At 45.0% G+C, this 24,489-nt stretch overlaps 1 protein-coding gene across 2 annotated transcripts in view; it reads left to right on the forward strand.

Moving 5' to 3' along the window:
- Window positions 1–24,489, forward strand: part of GTF3C3 (general transcription factor IIIC subunit 3) — a 102,242-nt gene that overhangs the window by 63,913 nt on the left and 13,840 nt on the right. The window contains exons 11-16 of one of the 2 annotated variants that reach the window (XM_030209743.1): window positions 2,554–2,756; window positions 5,207–5,308; window positions 7,722–7,863; window positions 19,601–19,838; window positions 20,295–20,485; window positions 22,696–22,820. In XM_030209743.1, coding sequence (XP_030065603.1) covers window positions 2,554–2,756; window positions 5,207–5,308; window positions 7,722–7,863; window positions 19,601–19,838; window positions 20,295–20,485; window positions 22,696–22,820 — 1,001 coding nt within the window. The remainder of the gene's footprint in view (window positions 1–2,553; window positions 2,757–5,206; window positions 5,309–7,721; window positions 7,864–19,600; window positions 19,839–20,294; window positions 20,486–22,695; window positions 22,821–24,489) is intronic. The other variant, XM_030209744.1, reaches the window with a different exon arrangement.

Here is a 24,489-nt window from a genome sequence, read left to right on the forward strand (position 1 = left end):
TCACCTTAGTGCTATTAGTGCTTACCACCGCCGTGTAGAGGGTAAGCCTATCTCTGGACAGTCTTTGTTGTTCGATTCATGAGAGGTTTGCTTTTGTCAGAGCCCCCTGTCAAACCTCCACCAGTGTCATGGGATCTCAATGTCGTTCTCACCCAGCTGATGAAAGCTCCTTTTGAGCCACTGAATTCCTGCCATCTGAAGTACTTGACCTGGAAGGTCATTTCTTGGTGGCAGTTACTTCAGCTCGTAGAGTCAGTGAGCTTCAGGCCTTGGTAGTGAATGCACAACACAACATCACAACAGAGTAGTCCTCCGCACGCACCCTAAGTTCCTGCCTAAGGTGGTGTCGGAGTTCCATCTGAACCAGTCAGTTGTCTTTCCAACATTTTTTCCCTGTCCTCATACCCGTCCTGACGAAAGCAGTTTGCACACCTTGGACTGCAAGAGAGCATTGGCCTTTTATGTGGAGCAGACAAAGCCCTTCAGACAGTCCGCCCAGTTGTTTGTTTCTTTTGATCCCAACAGGAGGGGAGTCGCCACCGGAAAACACACAATCTCCAGTTGGCTAGCAGATTGCATTTCCTTTACTTATGCCCAAGCTGGGCTGTCTTTAGAGGGCCATGTCACGGCTCATAATGTTAGAGCCATGGCTGCGTCAGTGGCTCACTTAAAGTCAGCCTCCATGGAAGAGATTTGCAAGGCTGCAACGTGGTCATCAGTCCACACATTCACATCTCACTACTGCCTCCAGCAGGATACCCGACGTGACAGTCAGTTTGGGCAGTCGGTGCTGCAGAATGTGTTCGGGGTTTAGAATCCAACTCCACCCCCCTGGACCCATTTTTGTTCTGTTCCAGGCTGCACTCTCAGTTAGTTGTTTATGGTTTCAGGTCAGTCTGTGTTATGTCCTGGCCTTTGCGAGGCCCAATTGACCAATGTTCATTGTTTTGAGTGAGCCTGGGTGCTAGGGATACCCCACATGTGAGAACAAGCAGCCTGCTTGTCCTCGGAGAAAGCGAAGATACATACCTGTAGCAGGTATTCTCCGAGGACAGCAGGCTGATTGTTCTCACAAACCCGCCCACCTCCCCTTTGGAGTTGTTGTTTGTTTTGCTTTTTGATTAAACTGAGCGGGAACGCTCACGCGACAGGCGGGAAGACAGCTGCGCATGCGAGGTGCGCACTACACGCGCACCAGAAGACTCTGGAAAGAGTTTTTTATATTTTGCTTGCAAAATTGCCGATTCCCGGGCCAACGCAGACATTCGACCCACATGTGAGAACAATCAGCCTGCTGTCCTTGGAGAACACCTGCTACAGGTATGTATCTTCGCTATCTCTGCTTGTGAATTAATGAAGGGGAAACCAGAGATCAGCTGGAGTCTGTAGTTTTTCAATCAAAAAGTCAACAACCTGTTATTTCATAGGGTGTTCTGATCACCCTCTGTACTCCCAGGTTAGGTACTCCAGTGGCAATGTTAGATTCATTTAATATTTAGGTGTTATATCTTAAATTGTTCTCTTCCCATATTTCTTAAGATTGATTGTGGACTGAAGGAGATTTTATTTGTACTGTTTTATTTCATGTATTCTGTAATCAGCTTACGCTGAATTGAGTTTTTCTTTTCTTTGTAAATGTGTTGAGAATAAGTACATACGTACTTACCAAGGTGTGATAATAGATTTTCATTTGTCCTTTACAGAACATATTTTAAATGTTTTGAAAAAGGACTTTTTTTGTGTTATGTCAGTTGCAGTCACTTAGGAGTATTTTTTCTTATGATGCAGTGTTTCACTCACTTATTCATGTCTTATTGTTTTCATGGATCAACCACAGTAATATAGTTTATGCAGTAATATCTGCCTCTAATTTGAAACAGCTGAAAACACTTCAGAGTTCCACTATGTGGTCACTAAGTACGGCTCAAAGATATGATCATGTGATGCTATTATTAATTCATCATCATTGGCTTCCGGTACATTATAGAGTTGAGTTTATGGTAATAAACCCTGGTGTTTACCCGTAGAGCACTGTATGAGAATACTGCCATATATCTTGCATCACTGACAGTACCATATATTCCTGGAAGAGTATGTAGGTCACTTTGAGATCATAGATTAGTAATACCTACTCCTTCCAAAGCTCATGTGGAGTATAAACACTGGAAGCTGCATTTTTCTGGCTAGACCTACACTCTGGAATAAGTTGCTTATTCCTATCTATGCTGAATTCACTGAATAAATTGAAAATTTTATTGAAAAACCCATTTTTTGTTAATGCCTTCAGAATGTAGGGTCCAGGTGGGTAGAAGTGGACCTATTTGTTTTGGGGGAAAAATGTTTTGTGTGGATCTTGAAGGTGTATGTTTTTATGAGGTGAATTAGCTACTTTCTATCATATTTATGGAGTTCTTTTCTTTTTTTTATTATTGTGAACTGCTGTGATCTGTTTTCAGCTTGGCAGTATAGCAAATTTTAATAAGTGAATTCTGTAGGCTAGGTGTGCCTTCTGGCCCTTAACTGCAGGCATATTTTATATTTCTTTGTTTCCAGAGTGCTTGAAAGCTTTGGGACACATGGAGCGTGCTGCCGAGAGCTATAGTAAAGTGGTCGACATGGCACCCTTGCATTTGGATGCGAGGATTTCCCTCTCCACTCTTCAGCAGCAGCTTGGTCAGCCTGAGAGAGCTTTGGAGGCCCTGGAGCCCATGTATGATCCAGATACTCTGGCACAAGATGCTAATGCTGCTCAGCAGGTAGACTTCTGTTTTGCAGCAAGTGGCAAGATCCCCCTCCCCCATATTTCCCTCTTTTTTTTTTTTTTTTTTTAATATAAATTGCACACCTCCTTCAGCCTCTATCTTAGTCTGTACACCAGTTACAAATAATCTTAGTGGCGAGGGGGGCTGAAAAGAAGTTTCCTCAAGTGTCACTTGTGCTCTGAGTCACCTGCAATTCTGGGATGGGCTGCTCTAAAATACTGTATTTCCTGCAGAATTGCCATGCGAGACTGGTAGGTTAGGTGTAAGCAATGACAGCCTATATCCACCTCTGCACCAATCTGGCTTTTACATTGAGAGCTTAACAGTAGCACTGTTCCTGGGCTGTCATGTCTTCCTGTGCAGGAGATAGAAGGTATGTGGAATCTGTATGTGAGTGAGTGAGTGAGTTGCTCAGAGGGGATGTGAGGTATATGTGTGTGCAAGCTGAAGGAATTAGAGGGAGTGTGCCCATGTTGGTAGGGGGATAATGGCATATATGCATGAGTATAAGTGAAAAAAGAAACCATTGAGAAGAAGTGTGTGAGACTAGATCTCTTCCCCCTCCCTCTACTGATTAGGATCCCTACCTCTACGAACCCAGTTTCTTTAATCCTCCTTCCTTACTACTACTACTTAACATTTCTACAGCGCTACTAGGGTTACGCAGCGCTGTACAGTTTAACAAAAAAGGACAGTCCCTGCTCAAAGAAGCTTACAATCTAATGGGCGAAATGTCAAGTTGGGGCAGTCTAGATTTCCTGAATAGAGGTATGGTGGTTAGGTGCCAAAGGCGACATTGAAGAGGTGGGCTTTGAGCAAGGCTTTGAAGATGGGCAGGGAGGGGGCCTGGCGTATGGGCTCAGGGAATTTATTCCAGGCATGGGGTGAGGCGAGGCAGAAAGGGCAGAGCCTGGAGTTGGCGGTGGTGGAGAAGGGTACTGAAAGGAGGGATTTGTCTTGAGAGCGGAGGTTATGGGTAGGAATGTAAGGGAAGATGAGGGTAGAGAGGTAAGGAGGGGCTGCAGATCGAGTGCATTTGTAGGTTAATAGGAGAAGCTTAAACTGTATGCGGTACCTGATCGGGAGCCAGTGAAGTGACTTGAGGAGAGGGGTGATATGAGTGTATCGGTCCAGGCGGAAGATAAGACGTGCCGCAGAGTTCTGAACGGACTGAAGGGGGGATAGATGGCAAAGAGGGAGGCCAGTGAGGAGTAGGTTGCAGTAGTCAAGGCGAGAGGTAATGAGAGAGTGGATGAGAGTTCGTGTGGTGTGCTCAGAGAGGAAAGGGCGAATTTTGCTGATTTTATAGAGGAAGAAGCGACAGGTCTTGGCTATCTGCTGGATATGCGCAGAGAAGGAGAGGGAGGAGTCGAAGATGACTCCTTCTCCTCCTAATTTGTCCCTCCTCTCCTCTTCATCTTGTGTCCCCTCTTCAGAACTCTAACTAGGCACTTTAGTTCCTGGTGCAAACAGGCTTATTTGCACCCACTCTGTCTGTACTTGATCTCCAGTCCTCTTTCCCATTTTCCCCCAACTCCATGATCCTTCCTGCCCCTTTGTAACCTAGATGGTAGTAGGAGAAAGGCACTCTTACTGGTTTTTCATATGCTGCCAGGTCATGCTTGCACATTTATTTATTTATGACATTTATACCCCACGTTATCCCAAGCAGGTTTGAGTTCAGTGTGGCTTACAGTCAGTTATATTCTCCCAATGGGCTTATTGTACACCACTATTAGAATTATAATAATTGTATGTTGTTTGCAACATAAATTAAACTGGCTAAAATACATCTACTTAACATACACATAAAGGAAGGGGGGCTGCAAAGAACAGCAGACAGTACCAAAAGACAAAACAGCTGGTACATAGGGGGAGGCACGGGTGAAAGAAAATATTTAGGTGGGACAAACTAAAAAGATAGACAACAAATAAAATTAAATACAGTCACACAAAGGAGATGGTAAGAACTTTTTTCTCTCTTCCTCTCAAATAATCTAGGCACACAAGATATGTCAGAGAGAAACTTTATTTTTATAAAGTATAATTAGCTTTATGCTAATATGTTACACAATGAATTTACCTTTCTGCTGCCACAGGAAATGGAAGGCTTGCCCAAGAAATAGTAGTTGTCATCCTTTCCTAATCAGAATTGAGTTGGATTGCACCTCTGGCATTCCTAACCCCTAATGTAACTTAACTGAAGGCCGAGTCTCCTTCGCCGCAGTGCTAAGATCTAACAAATGGGGCTGGCCCCGGAGTGGTTTTTTTGTTATGTTCAAACTTTTTTTATTATTGAACTATAACACACAACAAATAACAAGGTTATCAACAATTATTACAAAAGCCCCCCCAATCCTCTCCCCCCAGAGTGTTTCGTGATTTAATGAAAATGTGAATGAAGATTTGTAAACCTTTTACTTAATGTTCAACCTTTTATTTAGGAATTAAAATTGCTGCTTCATCGATCCACTCTGCTGTTGTCACAAGGCAAATTGTATGATTACATGGACACGCTATTCACTATGCTGGCTATGCTGTTAAAGGTGGGTTCACTCTTGAAGTCCTTCTAGATTTAGCTTCAAAATACAAGTGAACTTCAGATACTAGTACTATTACTACTACTACTGCTACTACTACTCACCATTTCTTTAGTTTTATATAGAGGCTTATTTTTGAAACAGAAAAATGTCCAAAAAGTGGCAAAATGCAGCAGATGGACTTTTTTCTGTTTTTTGTCCAAAACGTCCAAATTGCTGTTTTTGAAACCCATTTTAAAGATGTTTTTCTATGCAGTTCATCTACAGTACATCTAAATCACAAGGGAGTGTGTTGGAGGCAGGATTTGGGCATTCCAAAACTTGGACGTTTTTCTGCCATAATGGAATAAAGCAAAAAACGTTCAGGGCTCAAGTTGGACATTTTGGTCTATACCTGTTTCAGTTACTGACCCCATCACACCAAAGATGAGCAAGAAACAGTACATAGCCTCTATTACAGCACCAGATGTTATGGCCATTCCTATTAGAGCAGCCTAATGGTCAGTGCAGTGGACTGTAGAGAAGAGGATCCAGGTCCTTATCCCATTCTAACTGGTACACTTGTGGTGGAAAGTGAGCACTCCAAAATCCACCAAAAACCTGCTGTATTTACATATAGATGACACCTGCAGCCATGAGGGCTATTGTAGGGGTGTACAGATGGGGGTAATGGTGAGATGTTTTCCTGGGACCTTTTATGTGAAGTCCATTTCAGTGATCCCTAGGGTGCCTCACTGCTCTGCTGGGATGTCTGTGTGAACAGTCTACTAAGCATTCAGACCCCCTTACGTCCTAATGGCTTGTTTTGTGCATTTTTCTCTTGGCCTTTTTTTTATTTTTTTAAACTGAAAATGGTCACAAAAGAAAAATGCACTGAGCACAAAACATTTACAAAATGTCAAGGAAATGGCCATTTTTGAAACAAAAAGATGTTTTTCTGGTTCAAAAATTGCTGTGTTCACTACTTGATTTAGACGTCATATCGAAAATACCCCGCCACATGTATTTGTTGCTTCTCCATGGAGCTTACAGTTAAGTTGAGACCAGAGATGAGACGTGAGGCTTCAGGAAACGTATTTGCTATAGACAGCATGCCTGAAATCAACAAAGCTGTTGTTAGGGAGTGCCAGGGATTAAGAGAAATAAGGCTCAAAAAGATGGTGTTTTAGGTGGGGCTTGAATATGGGTAGCAAGGGGACATGATTTCACCTTGCCGCAGCTTTCCTGAGTTGGTGCATGTGCAGAGTCAGGAGTTGGTGATGGAAGATACTTGGTGCCATCCCCAGTTTTTCAGCTTTCAAACCCAAGTATTCTGGCCTGTAGTTTGTATTGACAAAGCAGGATGACAAAATCCTAGAATGATTAGGTGTAGTAGTTCAGTACACACACATACATACACTTCTTTGCTGTCTTTGAGACACCCACACACACCATGTATTTTTATATCTATGAGTGAGAAAAGCTCCATGATTTCTCTCTGTCAGTGTCTCAGATGGATTAGTTAGCTGAAAGGCATATTAGTGTAGCTGCCTTTCGTGACCAAGTACAAAAACCATGCTTTTCAATTAGAACTGTACCGAATAGCATATTTTACTATTTGGTCGAATACGAATAATGAAAAATATTCAGCCGAATATGAAAAATGGGCATTGAGCTTTTAACATTAAAACATAATAAAAGAAGTAATATGAAATCAGAGATCAAATGTTTATATCAATGGGATTTAGCACAGTAGAGCCCTGGACTAGTTGTATACAAATTTAAATCACTAGTCGGCTGAATACGAATAATGTATTTGGGGGGGGGGGGGGGGGCACTGTTCGAGGCTGAATGGAATCAAGTACGAATATTCGGTACAGCCCTACTCTGCACCCAGATTGCAGAGTTTACATTCTGAAGCTGTAATTCTTTGTTGCATTGTTTTGTTTTTAAATTATAGGAGTGCTAATAAGAGTCCTCAACCTTTGAACCAATGATTGTCTTTAGGGGATATGCTATGATGGATAAGCATTTTGTGTCTTTAGAAATTACCCCAAGACTTGTATGAGCAAGAAAAAGCGTATCAATAATACAAAAGAATAGTTTTATACTTATTAGACTTTATGTATCTATTTGCAGCTTAAATTTTGGTAACATTGAATTTGTGTGACATATGTAGTAAAGAAATTTTTAATTCAGTCCTTGAGCAAGATTGGGCAGTTCATCTAATTGATCTTCGCTTTTGTTTTCTAAGGCAATGACTGCCCAGGTTGAGTCTCAGTTTAGATGAATAGTCATGCAGCTGTTTTAATTTCCACTTGTCTCTGAAAACCAGTTGTTTTAATTTGCTTTTGTTAAAGAAACAGTATTAGGTGGTCCTGGAGTGGGATTTCATATGGTCAGAGATGGGGAAAAACAGCCTTTACATTCTGTTTTTCAGGCAGCAATGAACCGAGCTAAGGTGTGTTTGATATCCAATTCCAAATCTGGGGAAAGACACCTGTACCTGATCAAGGTGTCAAGAGATAAGATTTCAGACAATGTTGAGCAAGAGACAACGAACTGTGATGCAAAAGGTAAAGGTGTGTTTTTTTTTATGTTAGCAATGTCCAGCTATTGTCTTATCAGCTTTCCTTACATTGGGACAATAAGGACATAGACATACACTTCTGTTCTCTCTCAGCAAGTTTTCCTCTACCCACTAGAGTAGCTAATGAACAGCACTTGGCATCATCGTGTAAAGATTTTGAACTTACTGCCACTCCGTCCTTCTTGGCATCTATACCAAGGCTTTGTCTGGCTCTACTGAGGACAGCCTATCCTGAACTACCCTAGGCAGGGTAGATTTATGTGTATTGTGGCCCCTGAGTTGTTGTAATTGAGGCTTCCTCAAGTAGGAAGCAAATTTTAGGTTAATTATAAGGCTGCCAAATGGATCCAGATTCGTAGGACTGGGTTGGTCCAGTCCTGGGTTTACGCCATTGCATGTAGAACAGAACAATAGCCATAATGGGTGAGATCAATGGTCCATCCAGCCCAGGATCCTATTTCCAGCAGTGGCCAGTCCAGGTCACAAGTGCCTGGCAGAAACCCAAACAATCCCAGGGTAAGCAGTGGCTTCCCCATGTCTGTCTCAATAGCAGACTATGGACCTTTCCTTCAGGAACTTGTCCAAACCTATTTTAAACCCAGATACACTAAGCGCTACCACGTCCTTTGGCAACAAGTTGCAGAGCTTAACTATAAGTTGAGTGAAAAAATATTTCCTCCTGTTTGTTTTAAAAGTATTTCCATGTAACTTCATTGAGTGTCCCCTAGTCTTTGTACTTTTTGAAAGAGTGAAAAATTGATTCACTTTTACCCGTTCTACACCACTCAAAGTTTTGTAGACTTTGGTCATATCACCCCTCAGCCGTCTCTTTTCCAAGCTGAAGAGCCCTAACCTCTTTAGCCTTTCCTCATATGAGAGGAGTGCCAATACAAACCTATGGAACTGTTAAATTATGTTTGTTTTTACATTATTGTAAGACTAAGTAAAAGGGACGCCACAAATTTTGTTATTAATTTTTGTAGCTACACAGCATTGGTGAATTAGCCTATATCTTCAGTGGCTTTTTCTCTCAGTTGCAGAGAGTTGTTTCCCACTGATGTTTTTGCAAGTCACTAAATGAGGCCAATAAGAGAAGCCCTTTGATCTGTGCATGTACGTTCAAGTTGAGACTTCACATCAGCTCTGGGCAGTTGAGGCTCATTTGTTTAATACTGAAGTATTAAAAAGGTGATGTTGTTTTTCTTATGACTTTTTAGGGAAAGAGAATTTAGTAGATAGTATAATCACTTGCCTTCCAAAATTTTGTTTTGCTTATTTCTTAAATTGAGCCAGACCTGTTTTTTCAGAACCACTGGTGATTATTTGAACAAGACCAGTTTTTTTTTAAGCGATGAATGTTTATTAATGAATAAAAAAAAAAAGAACAAGCAGAGCAAATATGTCTATTTTCAATGCAAGACAGCAAAACGCCAAAAAAATTGTGGAGTGGAGGAGTGGCCTAGTGGTTAGAGCACCAGTCTTGACATCCAGGGGTGGCCAGTTGAAATCCCGCTGCTGCTCCTTGTGATCTTGGGCAAGTCATTTAACCCTCCATTGCCTCTGGTACAAAATTAGATTGTGAGCCCTCCAGGGACAGAGAAATACCCAGTGTATCTGAAATTCTCCGAGGACAAGCAGGCTGCTTGTTCTCACTGATGGGTGACGTCCACGGCAGCCCCTCCAATCGGAAACTTCACTAGCAAAGTCGTTTGCTAGTCCTCGCGCGCCCGCGCGGCCGTCTTCCCGCCCGAAACCGGCTCGAGCCGGCCAGTCTTCTTTTGTCCGCACTCGGTACGGTCGTTTTTTCGCCGTGTCGAGCCCCGGGAAGCCTCGCGCGTCCAAAGTTTTTTTTGAGCGTGTTTTTTCTTCGGAAAAGCTTTTTCTAGTGCGGGAAGTGCTCCGGAAACCCTCCCCGGGTTTCGTGTCAATCCTCCCCGTATTTCCAGCTTTTTGCCCCGATAAGTTTTCTTTCGTCGTCGGGGTAGACCTCTTTCGGCCTCGGTCGAGATTTTTCTCCCTCTAAATTTTGGTGCTTCAATTTTCGCCATTTCGGCTTTTGATTTCGCCGGCGTGATTTTTCCGCCCATGACATCGAAGCCTTCCAGCGGCTTCAAGAAGTGCACCCAGTGCGCCCGGGTTATCTCGCTCACTGATCGACACTCGTCGTGTCTTCAGTGTCTGGGGGCTGAGCACCGCCCTCAGAACTGCAGTCTGTGTTCCCTGCTTCAAAGGCGGACTCAGGTAGCGAGACTAGCCCAGTGGAACGTGTTGTTCTCGGGCTCTTCGTCGGCATCGGCACCGGGATCTTCGAGTGCATCGACGTCGTCAGCGTCCAGACCATCTTCCTCGGCCGCCCTTGCATCGAGTGCATCGAGGCATCGGGCCTCTGCATCGGCGCCGAGACATCGGATAGCTGCATCGACGTCGGTGGTACCGGGACCTCGTCTCCTGATGTCGTCGGACGGTGGTGCATCGAGTGGAGTGCAGGTGAGGGCTGTCCATTCCCCTGCTGGTGGCGGTGAGCCTTCGGGTGGGTCTCCTCCTACCCTGAGGGCTCCTGCGGTACAGCCCCCCCGAGATCGACCCTCTTCGGTCTCGGCCCCGAGGAAGCGACGGATGGATTCTACGTCCTCCTCGTCGGTGCCGGGGAGCTCCGGTGACATGCTTCGGAAGAAATCGAAGAAGCATCGACACCGGTCTCCTCCCCGTGTCGGCACCGAGAGCTCTGGGTCGCCGAGGGATTCGGCACCCAGCAGGCATCGGCACCGAGAGGACCGCTCACCCTCTGTTCAAGAGGTGTCGATGCGCTCCACTCTGGACAGCCCGGAACAGCCTCCTCGCCCGGAACAGGTTCTGACGTCGACGCCTGCATCGACCTCTCAGCCTTTTTCTGCAGCCACTCTGAACGAGAGCCTCCGGGCCGTTCTCCCAGAGATTCTGGGAGAGCTGTTGCGCCCTACCCCTCCGGTACCGGCGGTGCTTGCGCCTCCGGTACCGTCGAGCGTGGCGCCGGCTGGCCCATCGCCCAGGTTGAGGTCCCCGACGTCGGTACCGCGTGCGGTGCCGACCGCGGCCACCTCCCAGGAGGGCTCCCCGACTACGTCGGCGGAGGGAGCTTCGCCGATGCGGGCGAGGGAGTCTTCCTCTCGACGCCCCCGTCGTGGACGTGGTTCCACTGAGTCGAGCAGGGCGAGGTTGCAGACACAGGTTCGGGAACTTGTGTCTGACACCGAGGGTGAGGCCTCGTGGGAGGAAGAGGAAGACCCCAGATATTTCTCTGACGAGGAGTCTGAGGGTCTTCCGTCTGATCCCACTCCCTCTCCTGAAAGGCAGCTTTCTCCTCCTGAGAGCCTGTCTTTCGCTTCCTTTGTCCGGGAGATGTCTACGGCCATCCCCTTCCCGGTGGTTGTGGAGGACGAGCCCAGGGCTGAAATGTTTGAGCTCCTGGACTATCCTTCTCCACCTAAGGAAGCGTCCACTGTTCCCTTGCACCATGTCCTAAAAAAGACATTGCTTGCGAACTGGACAAAACCCTTAACTAATCCCCACATTCCCAAGAAGATCGAGTCCCAGTACCGGATCCATGGGGACCCAGAGCTGATGCGCACTCAGTTGCCTCATGACTCTGGAGTTGTGGATTTGGCCCTAAAGAAGGCTAAGAGTTCTAGGGAACATGCTTCGGCGCCCCCGGGCAAGAACCTTAGACTCCTTTGGGAGGAAGGCCTACCATTCCTCTATGCTCGTGTCCAAGATCCAGTCTTACCAGCTCTACACGAGCATACACATGCGGAACAATGTGCGGCAGTTGGCGGGCTTGGTTGATGCTCTTCCCCCTGAGCAAGCCAAGCCTTTTCAGGAGGTGGTCAGGCAGCTGAAGGCGTGCAGAAAATTCCTGGCCAGAGGAGTTTATGACACTTTTGATGTTGCTTCCAGGGCCGCTGCTCAAGGTGTGGTGATGCGCAGGCTCTCATGGCTGCGTGCCGCCGACCTGGAGAATAGACTCCAGCAGCGGATTGCGGACTCGCCTTGCCGTGCGGACAATATTTTTGGCGAAAAAGTTGAACAGGTGGTAGAGTCTCTCCACCAGCGGGACACCGCATTCGACAAATTCGCCCGCCGGCAGCCTTCAGCCTCTACCTCTACAGGTAGACGATTTTTCGGGGGAAGGAAGACTGTTCCCTACTCTTCTGGCAAGCGTAGGTACAACCCTCCTTCCCGACAGCCTGCGGCCCAGGCTAAGCCCCAGCGCGCTCGCTCTCGTCAGCAGCGTGCGACTCAGCAAGGCCCCGCGGCTCCCCAGCAAAAGCAAGGGGCGAGCTTTTGACTGGCTCCAGCAGAGCATAGCCGACATCCAAGTGTCCGTGCCGGGCGACCTGCCAGTCGGAGGGAGGTTGAAAGCTTTTCACCAAAGGTGGCCTCTCATAACCTCCGATCAGTGGGTTCTGCAAATAGTCCGGCAGGGATACACCCTCAATTTGACATCAAAACCTCCAAATTGTCCACCGGGAGCTCAGTCTTACAGCTTCCAACACAAGAAGGTACTTGCAGAGGAACTCTCCGCCCTTCTCAGCGCCAATGCGGTCGAGCCCGTGCCATCCGGGCAAGAAGGGCTGGGATTCTATTCCAGGTACTTCCTTGTGGAAAAGAAAACAGGGGGGATGCGTCCCATCCTAGACCTAAGGGCCCTGAACAAATATCTCGAAAAAGAAAAGTTCAGGATGCTTTCCCTGGGCGCCCTTCTCCCCATGATTCAGCAAAACGATTGGCTATGCTCTCTGGATTTGAAGGATGCCTACACACACATCCCGATACTGCCAGCTCACAGACAGTATCTGCGATTTCAGTTGGGCACACGCCACTTCCAGTACTGTGTGCTACCCTTTGGGCTCGCCTCTGCGCCCAGGGTGTTCACAAAGTGCCTAGCTGTGGTAGCAGCGGCGCTTCGCAGGCTGGGGGTGCACGTGTTCCCATATCTCGACGATTGGCTGGTGAAGAACACATCCGAGGCAGGAGCCCTGCAGTCCATGCAGATGACTATTCGCCTCCTGGAGCTACTGGAGTTTGTGATAAATTATCCAAAGTCCCATCTTCTCCCAGTGCAGAAACTCGAATTCATAGGAGCTCTGCTGGATTCTCGGACGGCTCGCGCCTATCTCCCAGAGGCGAGAGCCAACAACTTGTTGTCCCTCGTCTCGCGGGTGCGAGCGTCCCAGCAGATCACAGCTCGGCAGATGTTGAGATTGCTGGGCCACATGGCCTCCACAGTTCATGTGACTCCCATGGCCCGTCTTCACATGAGATCTGCTCAATGGACCCTAGCCTCCCAGTGGTATCAGGCTGCTGGGGGTCTAGAAGACGTGATCCACCTGTCCACGAGTTTTCTCGAATCCCTGTATTGGTGGACAATCTGGTTCAATTTGACTCTGGGACGTCCTTTCCAAATTCCTCAGCCACAAAAAGTGCTGACAACGGATGCGTCTCTCCTGGGATGGGGAGCTCATGTCGATGGGCTTCACACCCAAGGAAGCTGGTCCCTCCAGGAACGCGGTCTACAGATCAATCTCCTGGAGTTGCGAGCGATCTGGAACGCTCTGAAGGCTTTCAGAGATCGGCTGTCCCATCAAATTATCCAAATTCAGACAGACAACCAGGTTGCCATGTACTATGTCAACAAGCAGGGGGGCACCGGATCTCGCCCCCTGTGTCAGGAAGCCGTCAGCATGTGGCTCTGGGCTCGCCGTCAAGGCATGGTGCTCCAAGCCACATATCTGGCAGGCGTAAACAACAGTCTGGCCGACAGGTTGAGCAGGATTATGCAACCTCACGAGTGGTCGCTCAACTCCCGAGTGGTGCGCCAGGTCTTCCAAGCGTGGGGCACCCCCTTGGTAGATCTCTTCGCATCTCGAGTGAACCACAAAGTCCCTCAGTTCTTTTCCAGGCTTCAGGCCCACGGCAGACTGGCATCGGATGCCTTCCTCCTGGATTGGGGGGAGGGCCTGCTGTATGCTTATCCTCCCATCCCTCTGGTGGGGAAGACTTTGTTGAAACTCAAGCAAGACCGAGGCACCATGATTCTGATTGCACCCTTTTGGCCGCGTCAGATCTGGTTCCCTCTTCTTCTGGAGTTGTCCTCCGAAGAACCGTGGAGATTGGAGTGTTTTCCGACCCTCATCACACAGGACGAAGGGGCTCTTCTGCATCCCAACCTCCAGTCGCTGGCTCTTACGGCCTGGATGTTGAGGGCGTAGACTTTGCCTCTTTGGGTCTGTCAGAGGGTGTCTCCCGCATCTTGCTTGCTTCCAGGAAAGATTCCACTAAGAGGAGTTACTTCTTCCATTGGAGGAGGTTTGCCGTCTGGTGTGACAGCAAGGCCTTAGATCCTCGCTCTTGTCCTACACAGACCCTGCTTGATTACCTTCTGCACTTGTCTGAGTCTGGTCTCAAGACCAACTCCGTAAGGGTTCACCTTAGTGCGATTAGTGCATACCATTACCGTGTGGAAGGTAAGCCGATCTCAGGACAGCCTTTAGTTGTTCGCTTCATGAGAGGTTTGCTTTTGTCAAAGCCCCCTGTCAAGCCTCCTACAGTGTCATGGGATCTCAATGTCGTTCTCACCCAGCTGATGAAACCTCCTTTTGAGCCACTGAATTCCTGCCATCCGAAGTACTTGACCTGGAAGGTCATTTTCTTGGTGGCAGTTACTTCGGCTCGTAGAGTCAGTGAGCTTCAGGCCCTGGTAGCCCAGGCCCCTTACACCAAATTTCATCACAACAGAGTAGTCCTCCGCACTCACCCTAAGTTTCTGCCAAAGGTCGTGTCGGAGTTCCATCTGAACCAGTCAATTGTCTTGCCAACATTCTTTCCCCGTCCTCATTCCTGCCCTGCTGAGCGTCAGCTGCACACATTGGACTGCAAGAGAGCATTGGCCTTCTATCTGGAGCGGACACAGCCCCACAGACAGTCCGCCCAATTGTTTGTTTCTTTTGATCCCAATAGGAGGGGAGTGGCTGTAGGAAAACGCACCATATCCAATTGGCTAGCAGATTGCATTTCCTTCACTTACGGCCAGGCGGGGCTGGCTCTTGAGGGTCATGTCACGGCTCATAATGTTTGAGCCATGGCTGCGTCGGTAGCCCACTTGAAGTCAGCCTCCATTGAAGAAATTTGCAAAGCTGCGACGTGGTCATCTGTCCACACATTCACATCTCATTACTGCCTGCAGCAGGATACCCGACGCGACAGTCAGTTCGGGCAGTCAGTTCTTCAGAACCTGTTTGGGCTTTAGGATCCAACTCCACCCCCCGAGGGCCCTGTTTGTTCTGTTCCAGGCTACACTCTCAGTTAGTTGGTAAATTTTTTAGGTCAATCTCAGTTATGTCCTCGCCGTTGCGAGGCCCAATTGACCATGGTTGTTGTTTTGAGTGAGCCTGGAGGCTAGGGATACCCCATCAGTGAGAACAAGCAGCCTGCTTGTCCTCGGAGAAAGCGAATGCTACATACCTGTAGAAGGTATTCTCCGAGGACAGCAGGCTGATTGTTCTCACAAACCCGCCCGCCTCCCCTTTGGAGTTGTGTCTTCCCTTGAAGTGTATTGTCTTGCTACATACTGGACTGGCCGGCTCGAGCCGGTTTCGGGCGGGAAGACGGCCGCGCATGCGCGGTGCGCGCGGGCGCGCGAGGACTAGCAAACGACTTTGCTAGTGAAGTTTCCGATTGGAGGGGCTGCCGTGGACGTCACCCATCAGTGAGAACAATCAGCCTGCTGTCCTCGGAGAATACCTTCTACAGGTATGTAGCATTCGCTGTAACTCACCTTGAGCTACTATTGAAAAAAGGTGTGAGCAAAATCCAAATAAATAAATAAATAGTCAATGGACACAGCATACAACACACCTTAACATAATATCCCTCTCCACCCCCACCCAACCACCCCCTCTTCAAGAATCTTGCAGTAATCGATCCAGGTGAGTCCACTCGTCTGCCAGTGAATCAAACCGACCCACCTGACAATCCGTTAATTTCTCTAGTTCTCCCATCAAGTTTAACTTCAGAATCTAACTAGATAATGTAGGGCCATTGTCCTTCTTCCAGTAGGTGGCAATTACAGTCTTTGTTGCAGCAAAACAGAGGCGTTTAAGACTACGCTGCCATTTCAGACCTCTTCGATTGCCCAAACCAAGCAAACACCACTTTGGATCACATGGGCACTGAGTGCCTAAAGCTGTAGACATACACTGCGTAATAGCTTGCAAAAGCCCCGCACCAGATCACAAGTCCATCAAATAGGAAAAAAGGAACCCAATTCTTTGCCACATCTCCAACATAGATCTGTGGATCCAGGGAACATAGCTTTGATCCTGTCCGGTGTATAATACCAAGTACTCAAAACTTTAAATGCATTTTCTTTTATCAATACACAGAGAGAGGATTTCTTTACCTCCAAACACACTGCCTTCCAATCATTCACACTTAATTCATATCCCAAATCCCCCTCCCAAGCCTTCATATAAGGATGCTTAACCAAGACATTCCCTCTAAAAAAAAATCTATAAATGAGATTGATTGTCCCTTTTAGCTTCCCTAGGGATCCCCACAAAGTTTCAAAGTGCTCCATATCAACCAGGTCCTGTCTTAACCACCCCTGACTGCACATATAATGCTTTAGTTGTAGATATGGAAGTACATCAGATGGGGACAACCCGTGAATCTCTCGCAACTCCTCAAACGAGCGCATGTCCCCCATAGCCAAAAAAATCCCTAAAGTGTACAAGGCCTCTTTGTGCCCAAGTAAGGAAAAGTGGCTTCCTAACCCCCACCGAAAAAGCTGGCTCCTGGGCAACATGTACAAACGATGAGGAGTCACAAGAGCCCCGCAACCTAGGCTTTAGAGAACCCCACAGGGATAGCAAGTGAGACACAAATGAGTTGAGAGACAGCCGTTTATAGGCTAGAGCAGAAAGGGAAGCCCATAAAACTGCATCCAGAGAAAAATACTTCACAAAGTGTTGCTTCAATATGACTGTGGGAGATTGAGTCTCATGACTCAAAATAGAAATAAGCTTTAATTGTTCAGCCCAATAATACCACACTAAATTAGGCATACCCCTACCACCCAATTCTACCAAACCCCACATCACCTTCTTAGCCAACCGTGATGGACTCCCCCCCCCCCCCCCCCCCCCCCCCCCCCAAATAAAACCAGAGATTTCCTACTGTAGCCTCAAGAGCTCTGACCTCGGCACCAAAAGAGGCAAAGACTGAAACAGAAACAACAGTCGAGGCAGCAGATTCATTTTAAGCGTCGCAATCCTGCCCCACCATGAAATCTATCTGTCCTTCCAACCATGCAAATCCCTACGTAACTGTGTTAACAGTTTTTGGTATCTAGGTATTCAGATTCCAAAAGATCTCACTAAATTTTATGCTTTGAATTATAGCCCCCCTAACTCTTGCTGTACGGAAAGCGAAAGAGAGCAGCAAGCTACTCTCCTGTGCCTCTGAAATAGTAACTCCTGGAAATTCTGATTTATCATAATTAACTTTAAATCCAGATAGGTTCTCAAAATTATCAAGTTCTCGGGTTATAATGGGCAAGGTTAAGTGAGGCATGTATACTTAAAACAGTACATCGTCAGCAAACAACACTATCTTATGTTCTACTTCCCCAACAGAAAGTCCTCGTATATCAGGTTGAAGCCGAACTCTGCTCTCAAAAGGTTCAATAAATAATGCAAATAATAATGGTGAGAGTGGGCAACCCTGCTGTGTTCCCCTCAAAACCTGAAACTGTGGAGAATAACCCCCATTAATATTAATTCGAGCTACAGGGGCCTCATATAGACATTGCAACTAACCCAGAAATTTAGGTCCAAAACCCATTCTGTGCAAGACCTCCCAAAGAAAGGGCCATTCCACCCTTCTCAGCATCTGTTGTCAATAAGGCCAAAGCATCCCCCTGGGTCTGCGTTGCCCAAATAATATTCAAAGTCCTCCGTATATTATCCGCTACCTGTTGCCGAGGCACAAGTTGGGGGATCACCCTACTTAGCTGATTAACCATAACCTTTGCCAGTATCTTTACATCTACATTTAGCAATGATATCGGCCTATATGAACCACAAACTGTAGGGTCCTTCCCCGGTTTTAGAATCACCAAAATCCCTGCTTCTTGCATACTAGTCGGGAGCGATTTACCTTCAAAACAAGCATTCCCTACCCTTCTCAAAAGTGGGACCAGATCTGTAGCAAATATCTTATAAAATGTTGCAGTGTACCCATCCATCCCAGGTGCCTTGCCTCCTTTGATATCATTTATCACCCTTTGAATCTCCTTCTCGGTCACTTTCTTTTAACTCCTCCAATCTAGCCCCTGCTATATACTCTGAAATCATAGAAAGTGGTACCTCCAACTCCTTAGAATATAATTTGGTATAAAATTGGACAAACTGTTGCTGAATGTCCACGTCTCGGAAATAAAGAACATCTTTAGGCCCCTTAATTTTTGTAATAGTATACATAAGCCATCGCTTCCGAAGATGACAAGCCAATATTCGTCCTGCCTTATTACTAAATTCAAAAAAACTTCTGTTTGACCACACACCTATGGAATTCCATCTGTTCCACCCTAAACTGTTGTAGTTCACGCCGACAGGCCAACAATTGGGATAAGATTTTATGATCACCCCCCTCTTAGTGCTGTGCTTGTAAACGTACCAACTGCGAACAAAGGCCTAACTCCTTGACACCCCGCTCTTTCTCCGTGCTCCCCACTTAATAAGGTGTCCCTGTACCACTGCCTTCAAGGCATCCCAAAGAGTATCATTAGAAACTTCACCCATGTCATTAAATTCCAGGTAGGATTTAATAACCTCCCATATCTCCTGACAAATCTTCACATCACCCAGAACGGATTCATTAATCCTCCAATAAGTAAGGCACCTTTTCGCCTGTAAACAATAAGTTGAACCGAAAATGGAGCGTGATCAGAAATATGTATACTTCCAATTTTGGTATCCTGCACTTGACCTCACAATGACCGGCCACACCAGATAACATCAATCCTCGTGTAAGTTTGCTGTGCATGAGAGTAAAAAGAATAGGATCTTTGCCCAGGGTGCTGCAATCTTCACACATCCAACAAGTCTAACTCTTTAATCAATTGTAATAATTTCTCTCTGTGAGCTACAGCAGTCCCCCATCCCCTTTGGAATGGTCTAAGGCAGCTGGTGTTAAATTGAAGTCTCCACCAAGAACTACCTCTCCAGCAACAAAATTAGAAAGATCCTCACAGAATCAAAAAATTCCCCCTGCCCTACGTTCGGGCATATATATTAATTAACGTCTCCCATACCCATATGCTACCCTCTATCTTTTCTGCGCGCTCCCAAAACCCATGCCTACACTACCGCAAGCCATTTTTCAGCGCACCTTAGTAAAAGGACCCCTGAATTTTTTATAGGAGAGTTTTAAACAGAGGGACAATGGAAGACAGTTCTATACTGATGGGGCCAAGAAGTATTTCACACTTTCAGATATTATCTCTATTTAGATCACAGTTATACTAGCACAGTTTTGAAACTATTGTATCTCTTGTAACCTGTCAGATATGTTTTCAGGAATTCTTTCCACCAGCAGTGGATTTACTTACAGGTTCTTCCCATGTCTATGTCCTGACAAAACTCCAATGAGTTTTGGAACAGATGACTTACATATAATAATTATGTTTTTAGCAATATTTACTGTTCTGACAAGTGTGTTGACCAAAGATGACTGGTGGAACCTCCTGTTGAAAGCTATATATGCTTTGTGCGACCTCTCCCGATTTAAAGAGGCTGAACTATTGGTAGATTCATCGCTGGAATATTATTCTTTCTATGATGATCGCCAGAAGCGCAAGGAGCTGGAGTTCTTTGGTCTATCTGCTGCAATTCTGGACAAGAACTTTCAGAAAGCATACAACTATATCAGGTTTGATGCATTAGTATACTATTCAGCATGCAAATACTTTGTCTTGACACCTACAGTTGGACTTTTCTTTTAGGAAGATATCCAAACCTTTTTTTAAACCCCTCTAAGCTTGAAGCCCCAGTTTGCATAGGGACTCTATATGGGAAATGGGATGTCCAGGTCAGGATGTTCATGTTTCCCCAGTATTTTATAAAAGTCTCTGCTGCTAAACACATTGATAAATTTCCCCTTAAATTCTTTGATTTTCTTTCTTTCTCTTTGATGGATCTCTATCTTGTAATATAAACTGGAGTAGTTTTCTATTGTTCTTTCTCTGGGCTTGACTGAATAATTGGCTTATGGATTCATGTAGTCTTTTTAAGAAATAATAAATTATAAAGTGTGAATAAATATAGTTTCAGTATAGAAAGCTTGCTGTGTAAAATGAAACCTGTCAAATGTTGTATTTTCATGTAGGGTAATGGTAATGGAAAATGTGAATAAAGCTCAGCTCTGGAACATCTTCAACCAGGTCACTATGCATTCTCAGGATGTACGTCACCATCGCTTCTGTCTTAGGTTAATGCTCAAAAACCCTGACAGTCATGCCCTGTGTATCCTTAATGGGCACAATGCATTTGTTTGTGGCAGCTTCAAACATGCTCTTGGTAAGGATCTCATTCCTCACAAGAACCTGAGAAATTTTCAGTGAATTCTGTAAATCCTGAATTGCCTTTCATGTTTCTGCTAGAGCTGATTAAAGCTCAGGTAGCCAAGAACTGCTTAGGGGGTAATCCTTGGGGAGTCTAATCACAGTGAAATGCCATCATAATTGTGTTAGCATAGAGGTGTGTTTGTGTTGGAATGTTACATACCAGTAGTCCTTAATTCCAGGCCTTATGGAACTAAAACAGGTCTGAATTTTATGGTAAGTAAAAGAGGCAAAACTGACTTAGTATTTACACCAAGGGCATTCAGATATTGATCATGAAAATGATTATAGACATCATGAAAACTCAGAAATTTTAAGGGACTATGTGAAGCCTGGAATGAAGAAACAGTGCTGTGCATAGGGATTTTCTAGGTTTGGCCACATGGACCTGGAGGAATATCAGTACTAATGGAAACCAGATTCTTTGTTTCATATTTCTTTATTGGACCAGTGAAATATTATATAAAATTGTAGTTGTAGGTCTGCTCTTCAGGCCACATTGGCCCTGTCTTCTATTGGTTAAGTACAAGATGTCACCACCTACAAAAAATTAAAAGTCATGGATGAATACATTTATTTGCTGTTTAAAAGTATTGACCATTTGAATTAGGATAAAAATCCTTTAGTGGTCTGCAAGGACAATTTTTCAAAAGCCATTTACATGTGTAATTGAGCTGTCTGAAAACTGACAGTCCTCCCTACAGACTAAATTACATGTGTAGTTCCACAACACATATACTCTTACCCAGGGGCAGGGAATGGAACAACACATATAGCTTTGCATTTTTAAACTACATACATTGTTTAGAAAGGAAAAAGAATCAGCAGAAGAAAACAAGTGCAAATCTCTGTGGATATTTTGTCCTCAGTAGTTCTTAACATGAAAGCATGTGCCTACTTTCTCTTGAGAATTGGTGCAAAGTTTCTAGGTTAAAGTAGCCATGCACTTTGCAGGTCCCCATGTTCTTCTTAAAATTGTCTTTTCGTGGGTATATGTAATCAGATATGTATGTCGTGTTTTGTATTTTCTGTTTTTATTTATTTTAAAATTATGTTTCCTCCTCTATTTATTAGGATTTATTTACCACCTTTTTGAAGGAATTCACTCAAGGCAGTGTACAGTAAGAATAGATCAAAGATGAGCCATAGGCAATTACATCAGTAAAATATTCAAGTAACAATAAAACGTATGGCATAATATACTACTTACAATATCAACACAATATGTAATAGAACATTTTAATAGATAGTGAAGGGTATAAGCAAAGATGGAACATATAGATAGGTAAAAGAGTAAGAGGAGTTAGAAAATAAGGTGACTAATTTAAAGAAAGTTGCACATGAGGTCAGAGAGATGGTTAAATATTATCTCAGCTAGGGTAGGCGTGGATAAACATGTCCTGCTGCAGTTATACTACAGCTAAGCCAGATTTAGTCTTCACTGGTCTATGTGCTATGAACCTTCACTTGCAACTGTCCAGGGGCTTTCTTCTCTTTTGTTTATCTCTTATTCTCCCCCCTTCCCCCACACCTCTCTCTGGACCCCAGTATACATGAATGTTAAGTCCAGGCATTGGGACTCTTCCACACCAGGGGCTGTGATTGCTGCTTCACCAGAATCTCCAGCCCCAGTTAGTCTGGAGTGTTGAATTTGGGTCTCCTGTGGAGGAGTGGCCTAGTGGTTAGGGTGGTGGACTTTGGTCCTGGGGAACTGAGTTCGATTCCCACTTCAGGCACAGGCAGCTCCTTGTGACTCTGGGCAAGTCACTTAACCCTTCATTGCCCCAGGTACAAATAAGTACCTGTATACAATATGTAAGCCGCATTGAGCCTGCCATGAGTGGGAAAGCGCGGGGTACAAATGTAACAAAAAAAAAAAATAGTGCATAGCACTGATGTTGAGCTGCCATGTTTAAGGGCCACTCCCTCCATATGAGGGATGATTATGTGCACTGAGGGAGGAATAGAGTGTAGGGAGGAATAGTTCCCTTTTCAGTCCTGTTTGCCCCCATTATTACAATGGTAAAAAGTCATGCTGCATAAATGTATGCACAATATACAGTGAACTCTGAGCATAAAGTAATGGTTTGCAAAAACACAGAATATATTTTATTTTTGTGATAAGATTTGCGTGGTAGCTTGTTAAATGATTGCTTCTTTCTTTAGGGCAGTATGTGCAGGCCTTCCGTACCAACCCCAGTGACCCTCTGCACAGTCTTTGCATAGGACTGACTTTTATTCACATGACATCCCAGAAGTATGTATTAAAAAGACATGCTCTTTTAGTTCAGGTATGTGATTTTTATATTCTTTGTGTAGAAAGCCTAACATTTTCTCTTTTTTTTCCTTCTATTTCATTGCAAACATTACCTAAAGGTATAGAACAGCAAATTGTCTTTAAACTCTATGTGCTATCACACCTTTAACAAAAAAGGAATGACTCATTTAGCAGGGTGTAAACAAACCTGGTAGGAAGAGCACTGTTGAAAAAGATGCTTTTGAATGCTAATATATTTCATTTAGGGCTTCTCATTTTGTTTTGACCAAGCAATACTGATCAAATAGCCTCAATGAAAAAAGAAATCAGTGGATAAATACAGCAAAAGCCCCACTTCCACTAATGATCTCTCATCCCTCCCTGACCAGCCTTAGATCCCCTTTTGTGCCTTTTCCACACTGAAGACTCATCTTTGGCACAGAAAGATGTATGTTATTAACCCAGAAAGGATACCTAGAAATAGTACTTGTGCTGCAGCCCCCACCCCACCCCACCCCCAAAACCAACAACAAACCAAAAAAACAAAACAATAAACATGGAGATTTGGGATCCTATCTCTAGTCTTTCCTTTCTGAGTAAGATTTTAGAGGTAGTGGTTTTGTTGCAGGAATTTTTGGATTCGGGAAACGTTTTGCATCGAGATGGAGACTGTGTTGATCTCCTTACTGCATATAATTGCATTGGGCACTAGACAGAGGAAGCCGATTTTTGGTGGTATCATTATATGTGTTATCTGCATTTGACACTGTAGAACACTCTTGTCGTGCTTAGACGGGAGAGTTCAGAATGGAGGATGAGTATTAGACTAGTTTTCCTTTTTTCTAACTGGCCGCTGACAACAGGTGAGATGGAGGGATAAGTTGTCTGACTAGACCTTGGGGTTCTCAGGAGTACCTCAGAGATTCACGTTCTCACCACCAATGTTCAACATTTCCTGTTAGATAATAATTGTATCTGCTAGAACATATGTGGATGATATTCAGCTAGCTGCTCCTGTATTGGGTACTATGGAGGAGACATTACATTCCTTGAATAAGAGCTTAGGGGTTGTGGAGACTTGGTTGAAGGAAACATGTTGGTATTAAACAGGGTAAAGACTGAGAATTTGGGTGCTTTAGAAATTCAGAGGCAGAGCAGTTTGGATTTTTTCTGACAGCATTAAATACAGGTGGTTGGATTATCAAGGTCTGAGTTAAGAAGTGGGGTGTAGTGTTAAATACCAATATGCCCTTAAAAAACTAGATGAGTAGTGTTTTATTTTTAAATGACACTTATTCTGACATCTTCACGGTTATCTTTTCAGGATGGTATCTGTTCAGTGGTTCAATTGCTGGTGTTGTCTAGGCTAGACTATTGTAGTGCTGTCTATTTAGGTCTGCCAGCTTCAACTTTATGGGCATTACAGTTGCTTCAAAACTCAGCAGCCCAGTTTACTTGCTGGTACTCTGAGCATGTAACTCCATATCTTAAGGCTTTACATTGGTCACTGATAAAGGAACGGGTAAATTTCAAGACTTTGATAATGTTGTTTCAAGCAGTATATGGCAGAGCAAAATCTTATTTGGGAGACCTAGTGCAGGAAAATATTCCTGGGTATTCACTGTGGTCTTCGGGTCAGCATTTCCTCATGATACCATCACTTTCTGAGGTTAGATTAGTTTTGTCGCTGGCAAAGCTTTTTT

This window comes from Microcaecilia unicolor, chromosome 7, assembly GCF_901765095.1.
Source record: "Microcaecilia unicolor chromosome 7, aMicUni1.1, whole genome shotgun sequence".
NCBI classification, from domain to species: domain Eukaryota; kingdom Metazoa; phylum Chordata; class Amphibia; order Gymnophiona; family Siphonopidae; genus Microcaecilia; species Microcaecilia unicolor.